The sequence below is a fragment of the Tachysurus vachellii genome, chromosome 20 (genome assembly GCF_030014155.1).
Source record: "Tachysurus vachellii isolate PV-2020 chromosome 20, HZAU_Pvac_v1, whole genome shotgun sequence".
Lineage (NCBI taxonomy): Eukaryota > Metazoa > Chordata > Actinopteri > Siluriformes > Bagridae > Tachysurus > Tachysurus vachellii.
Window position 1 is genome coordinate 14,058,478 of NC_083479.1, and position 8,630 is coordinate 14,067,107.

At 35.5% G+C, this 8,630-nt stretch overlaps 1 protein-coding gene across 3 annotated transcripts in view; it reads right to left on the reverse strand.

Moving 5' to 3' along the window:
* Positions 1–5,242, reverse strand: part of psd3l (pleckstrin and Sec7 domain containing 3, like) — a 117,026-nt gene extending 111,784 nt beyond the window's left edge. For all 3 annotated transcript variants that reach the window (XM_060896514.1, XM_060896515.1, XM_060896513.1), the window contains exons 1-2: positions 5,028–5,242; positions 975–2,130 (exon numbers count right to left, since the gene is read on the reverse strand). In XM_060896514.1, the coding sequence (XP_060752497.1) occupies positions 975–2,039 (1,065 nt within the window). In that variant the 5' untranslated portion in view covers positions 2,040–2,130; positions 5,028–5,242. The remainder of the gene's footprint in view (positions 1–974; positions 2,131–5,027) is intronic.
* Between the last annotated feature and the right edge of the window lie 3,388 nt (positions 5,243–8,630).

Below are 8,630 nucleotides of genomic sequence, written 5' to 3' on the forward strand. Positions count from 1 at the left end.
GGCTGCTACAATATGGATTTTAGGACTTCATAAAAACTTTTTTACTCCATTGTCATTCTGCATACTACTCTTTACTGTCACTACATGTAACTCACCTGCACGTTTAACACACATATACATATACGTTTAATTCTTTCTGCATTGCCTGCATATGCTGTAGTGTTACAACATGTACAGTAATATAATTTATCATCATGCTACAACGTATTGCGCATCATATTCTATAACCTCTTCTTATTTCTTCTTATTTCTGTTCATTCTTTTTTTAACTTTAGATTTTTTTAATTTAGTTGAACCTTCATTAAAGAGGAAATAAAGTTTTCTTAAATAATCAGTGTTAATTTAATAAATCATTTACATGTATTTATTTATTTGTTTGTTTGTTTGTTTGCTTGTTTGTTACGGTTCAACCAGTGACAATAACTGACGTCTTTCTGCAAATCATGTTGTCAGTTTCTATACCAACAAACCAGTTCTAAACAGAGCTGAGCTTTTACCAGCATACTCAGGATTTATTTTATTTATTTATTTATTTATTATTAAAGAAAGAACAACAAATTGAAAAGAACACCCGATGGAAAATGGCAAAAGTAAAGGAAGAAGATGAAAATTCTTTCTGGTCCATTTACTGGCAGGAATGACTGAAATTACTTTTGGATACACAGCTGTAATCTGTCCATCAGGGTGTGTAGCCTTCAACCATTATCCACTCTGATGTGGTTAAATCTTAAAGTCTCGCCCTTTCAGTTGATGAGTACATCAAGAGTCTAAAATCCTAATTTATGTTCAGTATAATATGTAAATATTAAATAAACAATTTTAAATCTTATTTTCAGTCTGCTGAAGTGTTCAGTACCTAAACTTTAATTAATGTAAAAGCATGGACTCTGATATAATGTTGTGATTAGTATTTTGTGCTTTAAAGATGAGAATGAATTTAAAGACTATGTCACCAGAAATAAAGAGAGTCGTACCTTTTCAGGTGCTGCAGACCGAAGCATGGTTGATGGTGCTGTATCAGTGTGCAGAGATTCTGTAGTCAGTGTAATAATTTGGTTTGGTTTTCCTGCTCCTCCAGCCAGAGAAGGGATTTCAGAAGACTTTTCCATAGCAGAAGTCACTTCAGAAGAACTGTATGCTGCTTTCCAGACATCCCCACAGAGCACTGAGGACCTCTTGATGACAGCTGAAACAAAAGTGGTCCTCTCTGTGTTCGGGCTCGGCGCAGTGTGTGTTTTTTCTTGAGCAGCAGCCTCCTCCTTGTGCTTGGCACTGTGCACCCAGCTGCTGTGCGATGGCTGATGTGTGCTCGGCAGAAAAGTAGAGGTTGGTGCGCAAGCTGGAGGCACTCCACTGGGCGTTGGGCTCGGATCTGGATTACATGGTGTAGTCTTGTTCAGGGAGTCAGATTCTGTTGACGGGTAGAGGAAACTCACTCTGGGACCAAAAGAAGATCTGGGAAAATTCCCCAGCGATGGAGACTGAATCGCTTCACTCATGGTTTCAGGACCGTCCTGACACAAGGGCCAAATGAACTCAACAGAGTGTTCAACAGAGTTATCCTTCTCAGACACTGAATTTAGGGATTTGGTGAATTCACAACTCAAGCACTCCTGAGAATCTGTTTTCATTAGAAACACATTTCCTATTAGACATTCAGAGCTTGATGATGAATTGGTGTCTTGGTTAGCCAGTTTGTTATCTATTGTTGAATTTGAGAAATAGCTCTTTTCTGTAATCCCATCAGCAAATAGTGGTGAAGGTGATTCCTCTCGTATAGGTTTACTATCTTCACTCAGTAATATGTTGTCATTTGTCGCATCCTTATAAACAGTTATACTTTCATCTTCCCTTTTGTAGGTGCTCTCTAGGTCTCCGACTGAAGGTTGTGTTGTGTCTGCAGCTGCTGTGGCTGATGATACGTCCTCTGGAGTGACCAAGCTCACAGATTTAGCAGAAGGTTGGCACTGCTGAGCCCTGGAGGGTGACTGCAGTTGGATAAAAAGGAAGGAAGTCTTGACCTGATGATGATCTCCCATTTCCTCAATGGGAGTGTAGTCTCTTAGTGCAATGGGGAGGGAGCAGAAGCGCACAGGTTTTCCCAGACTAACCTAGGAGGTTACTACTGGTCTGGAAACACAAAAAATATACTCATAAGAAATTAGATTATTTCTATAGAATTTTTGGTGTGCAAACTCTGAATAAATAACCTTCATGTATTTTTTAGTTCAAGCTCTTTCTTTACCTCCAGCCAGCCAATTTCTGCAAATCTGACAGATTCCAGTTTCAGCAAATGTTTAGTAGGTTACATAAATCTCTAACATCTACACAAATTTGTGTTGCACCATCAATAGAAAAAAAAACATTCTTAGCTCACCATCCTAATAAACAGTGAGCAATTACACAAAAGTAAGTGAAAGGTCTTTTAACAAACATAGAAAGAATCTCTCAATAGCCAGAGTAATTTGGTAATGGTAATAAATGGTAATAAGAATAAAATAACCCTCATGAAGCATTCCTCAAGGGTTTGGTTATTATAGGGCACTTACAGGGGATCTACTTTAACAAAAAAAAAAACAGATTTCTCACAAGGGACTAACTTAAACACCCTTATAAGACAACCTTTTTTGTGTATTTTTAAATAAATTACCATAATTAACTAATTATCCAGTCATTTACTGATTTCAAATCCCTCCAGACATTATTAGCAACAATTTCTCAAACCTATAAAAAATAGAATACATAAGCCAAATTCAAGAGCAATCTATAACATCTGAAGATAAACGGTCAGGAAGCATCATATTTAAGTTACTCGTGAGACCTGGAGCCAAACTTATGTCCAATCATTGCCCAAAATATAATGTCCGTCATTATCAACCAGAACGTCGTTGAATTCCCGAGGTGACGAAGTGTACAAGTGCAAGTGTTCAAGGAAGTTCATTTGCTTAGCTGTATCTGTGAATCAGAGTATGGATAGACAAATGAGTTTGGATAGATAAAAGGAATAAAGGATGAATTATGATGTGATGATGTGAGAGTGTATTGTAAAATATATTGTAAACAGCATCTTAGTTCTGATGCTACAATCTGTGATAGTGTGGGACTGATTCTCTCTGCTGTTTGCTGACTTAAAATAGTGATATCCAGAATATTATAAAGTGTATTATGGTTTTTCGGTAATTTGAAATGAATGTTACACTCTAGTGGGCCTGCTAGTCCACTTCAAGCCATTGAGCCAGCATCAAGATGTATGGCAATGGACCAATGAAAGGGACAATTTCTGAAAGCCATTTTATAACGCTTTCATGACAGGAGAGCATTTAGTCTGGAAATGAAGACTAGTTTAAATATTATGATGTTCCTCTCTCGATCTTCACCTTGTTACTGAGACCGAATAGCACCGTGGAACTGTTTCCCAAAGTCAAGAGGGTGTGCAAACATGCTGAATGATTGCATATGGACAGGCGTGTGCGAGGACTCCTAATGTCAACTCGCCTGGGGGCTCCTGTTATTGAAACCAAACACAGAGGAAATGATGTCATTTGAGGGGCTCTAAGGGAACCCTTTCTTTTTAGGGAGGATCTGCTTTTAGTTCTCAAGAAGGCCAATGAAAATCATGCAGATGATGGCTTTAGTGGCAATGAAATCATTGTTTTGGCAAACTAGTGATGTGGGCAGGACAATCTTGAAGAGAATACAGCTGGATGAGCATTTTAGAGCTGCTTCATTTGATCGAAGTGTTTAACCAGCAAAGAAAGGTGCCTTATTTTAACAGAACCTAATGTTTTTTACTGTGTACAATACAACACTGATGGGTGGCACTAGGCAGTTATTAACTGGATAAACGGCATCATTATTATAAAATGTAAAAAATAAAAAAATGTCACTAAGAGACAAGACAAAGCCAGTAAAAGTTAGGACATGTTGAGAAGATCTGAACTCACATCTCCCACATCTCTGCAGTGCTGATGGTGGAGTGCCGATAAAGCGCACAACTTGTTGGGGCAATGAGTGGGCACCAAAGTAAACATTAAAGAGGAAGAAAAGGATCTACTGTAGTTCCCTCATCAAAACAAAGAATAATCTACAGTAGTCAGACATGTACAGTACTATACTTGTAATTCTACATGCTAATTATCTGAGTTTCCGGTGATTGACATATTTTGTAACTAGTATTTTTAATTAGGCTATGCATAAGCTATTTTGGTATTTGGGACACAACTGACACCGTGTTATTTGCTATTTGGGACACCAACAGTACCATATTAATTTACATTTATTTTCAATGATAAATATTTCATCTTAAAGACATTCATTTGCAATTAAATTTAAAAGACATGCTGGGTTTCTTTTCTCCTTTTATATTATTAGGCTGTCAAAGTGTTAAAAGCCATCTAGAGACTATTAAACATTATAAGCCATTTATTACACTAAGCTTTTCATGCAAAATATAAGATGTACAGACATATTTTTGGAAGTTAGATGAAATATCTGTTCAGGAAAACAGAATATTATGTAAAATCATTTCAATGTGGGTGAGAGGTTAAGGGATTTTAAGGGTTTTTGATTCCTTAAGGGTCGTTAAGACGTTTGATTTATTTTTTTTTGGCGTGAAATATTGATTAATAAATGAACTACGTTATATAGAGCTTGAGGCAGTATATAGATATTGTACCATATATGGAAGCTATATATATCACTAATGACATGAACTTTCTTGTGTCTGTCAGTGAATGTCACTGATTCGTGATGTAATGTTTTCGAAGCTACATTAAGGTATAAATATGTTATTTATAAAAGGGACAAACTACAAAAAAATCAGAAATCAACTGAGATAACAAATCATTTTAAACAAAACTATCTATATAATCAGTATAATCTTCCTAAAATGACATGGCACTGACATTCACACTATACACTAATATAATCTATTTTTTGTTTGTTTGTTTGTTTGTCTTTTTGTTTTGTTTGTTTTTCAGTGATTCCAGATTTTCCTTTAGAACTTAAAACTAAACCCTCTTACTTACTGTGCTTGTACAGTCCTCTCACACTCCGGCTGTTCTCCTGTACTGGTGCTGAGACGTGCTGTGATTTAGTGAAATGTGTTCAGATGGATGCAGTGTTAAATCCCGCATTGTGATCATGTTCACTGCCATATTAGTTCGCCTCGTTTAACGTTAGAGCTCCGTTACATCTCCGTCTACACGCTCATGCACACCAGTTTACAAGCACTGGACATGACGACTCGCTTTACTGAGTCGACTCGTATAAGCAGAGTCATTTCGGTGAATCGTTTTTTTTTTTTTTTTTTTTTTTTTTATTAATGCCATAAACCAAAAATACAATGAGATATATTCTTTAAAGTACAAATACACAGCATCTAAAATAAAAGAAATAACAATGCCAGAGGACAAGAGCAAAATTATAACAAACAAAAGGAAAAGGAAAGGGTGCTACCCAATACATCATATCTGCTTACAATATTAATTCACCACCAAATGCTGCGTCCAGAAACAGTGTGGACTACAACGTCAGCCTTTAAAACTCCCTTTTTTATTATTATTATTATTATTATTATTATTATTATTATTATTATTATTATTATTATTGTTGTTGTTGTTATTGTCATTATTGTTATTATCATTACTATTATAATTATTATTATTACTATTATTATTATTATTTTTACTATTATTATTATTATTATTATTATTATTATTATTATTATTATTATTATTATAATAATAATAAGAAACATAATAATTATTATTATTATTATTATTATTATTATTATTATTATTATTTTTATTATTATTGTTGTTGTTGTTATTGTTATTACTATTATTATTACTATTATTATTATTATTACTATTTTATACATTTAATTTAAGTACAAAAGAAACTATAATTGGCATAATAATAAAAAATTGGCTTATTGTTGTTATTTTCCTTACTTTCACTTTTATTTTATTATTATTTTACTTTACTATTTTACTAGATTTCTTCTCATCGTATTTTTTAACGGTTGATGTTTTCTTCTATCTCTCTTAATGCTATTATTTTTAATATTCTTAATATATAATTATAATGTGTTGTTTTTAAAGCTGAAGCTATCATTTGGATTTGTCCTTACACAATTGAAACGAATCGTTCAAAAAAAGAACCGATTCCTAACTGACTCGCCCACTATTGGTGTTTTTACGGTTCATTCATCTCAGTAAAAACATTTCAGTGCACTGAGTGAGCAAGAGGAATTAAGCCAGTACGAAAAAAGATGAGTAGGTCTGTTTACTACAGCCTTGGCAAAAAATCTGCTGAAGTGGAGATTTAAAAGAATGAAAAAACCTATTCAGACTATGTGTACCTAATCAGGCCATAGTGTTGAAGTTCACAAAAATACATTTCATTCATATTTTAATCTTACAAACTTGTCTTTTACTTTCCTTGCATCACTGAAGAAGACGATGCCTTTGTTTCTATACATAATTTGTATACATAATGTACATAACTTTTACCAGGCACTGTACACGATGCATTTCAATGACAGTTTTTTCTCATTTGCCGCCTTTCATCCTGGAAGTGTGCACTTGTGTTAGTCTAAGACAATGTGTGGATTGTTCTCAAAGGAAATGAGAGTTTGGTATTTATGAAGTGGCTTTGCACTGGTCCAGCAGAGTACTTCTGCATTTAAAAAGGCACAGAGCTACCTTGTGCACCAAATGGCTTAAGTAGTATCTTGCCAAAGCAATAAGCTGAGATTTTTCCACTTGAGACAAACGACTGGGAAAAGTTATACTGGTTGTGGGTTAATTGTTATAGCCAGCTGGCTGTTTAATCTGGCACAAGATTGTGCATACAGTATAGGGTCATTGATCAGTCTGCATTCTGCAAAAATTAGAATAGTGCCAATATTTCTCTCTGTCTCTATATTTGAAGTTGGTGTCAATAGGTTAATTGGCAAGCAGCCGTTGCAATGAAGCCTGAATGATTTATAATGTCATATCATTTGGAGTTGTATAATTATAGACTGTCTCAGCTGTAGCAAATTATATATAGTTCCTTTATTAATCTCAAATTTACACCCATAAAACTAAAGGAAACTTTTGACCCTTGAGGAATCAACATCCACTTAAAATTTCTGAACCTCTCACCCAGGTTGGACCAATTAGAAAAGAATTTGTTCCTCTGTCTCCACAGAAACATTTTGTTCATGCCGCCAGGTCTTGCTGGTTTTGTTTAGTGAGTCTTTATGTGTGTGCACAGCTTTCTGGAAAAAATAAATACCTGTCAAAGACTCTTTTGGAGACAATAGACTCCAAATGTTACAAAACATACAGAACTTTAAGGCTGGGTAATCACACTGAGAGGCTTTAGAGCTTGTTGGGAACCAAAATATCACCCACAAGAATATGATTTCTGACACATTTGATCTTGTGTGGACATTTGGTTGGTCCACAGAAGGAAAAAAGCTATATAAGGACCAAAAGGTGATGACTAAATTCAAGGTTAGGTTTAGGTGCAGGCATAGCATTATACAGCTGAATTAATGAAAGATGTGTGTGTGTGTGTGTGTGTGTGTGTGTATGTGTGTGTGTGAGAGAGAGAGAGAGAGAGAGAGAGAGAGAGAGAGAGAATAAGATGAAGAATATTGTATCCACTACTCTTTTGATAAATAATGTTCTGTGTAAAAAAAAACAAAACATTATGAATAAAAAAGATTTATTTCTGAAATTTACTTTCAGGATTATTTAAAAGCCTGAATAAAATGTCAGCTATACAGAACACCACCATGGACAGACCGACCGCAGACCTGACCAACTTTTCTAAAATAGAAAACGAGGACATTCTATTTTCCTATCTATCTGTTCTAGAGATTTGAGGGCAGTGTTCAATTTGACAAAAGAGAGAGAGTGTGTGTGTGTGTGTGTGTGTGTGTGTGTGTGTGTGTGTGTGTGTGTGTGTGTGTGTGTGAGAGAGAGAGAGAGAGAGAGAGAGAGAGATTTAAATTCATATTTAAAGGAGTGTCAGTACATCATGGGGTTTACTCAAAGTGCAGCATTTTCACTGGAACTGACATACTGTGTGCACAGAACAGCTGATTGTGCTGCAATAATATAATCACCCCAGAAACTTCCTCTATGCAGAAATCCCCACTCAGAATAAGTCTCTAGTCATGCTTTCACCCCGTCTTAGGTTACGATAGGTCATATACACATAACTGGTTACTACAGCCAGAGTTGAAAAGGGCTGAGAGCATTAGGATTCTAATAAAAGTATGACTGACATCTTCAGTAAGTGCTTTATTCTGCCTATCCTGGGAACACTAGTCCATTTTAGGGCAACATACAGTACACACACACACTCATTCACAGTTTACAGTCATCAATCCATAGGCATGGTTTTGGGAGGTAGGAGGAAACTGGCGAACCCAGAAGAAACGTATACAAACAAAACAAACTGTAACCCAAACTCAAGAACCGTGGAAGTCTCAAAGGAAAGGAACAACTGAAAGCAATTGCTCGAGGTATCCTGTCAGATGTTGAATGGAATGTAATACACAGTGCATTAAAGCAATCACTTTAGCCACACTGATGGGCACCGGAGGAGCCAGATGTTGACTATGGCCCTGA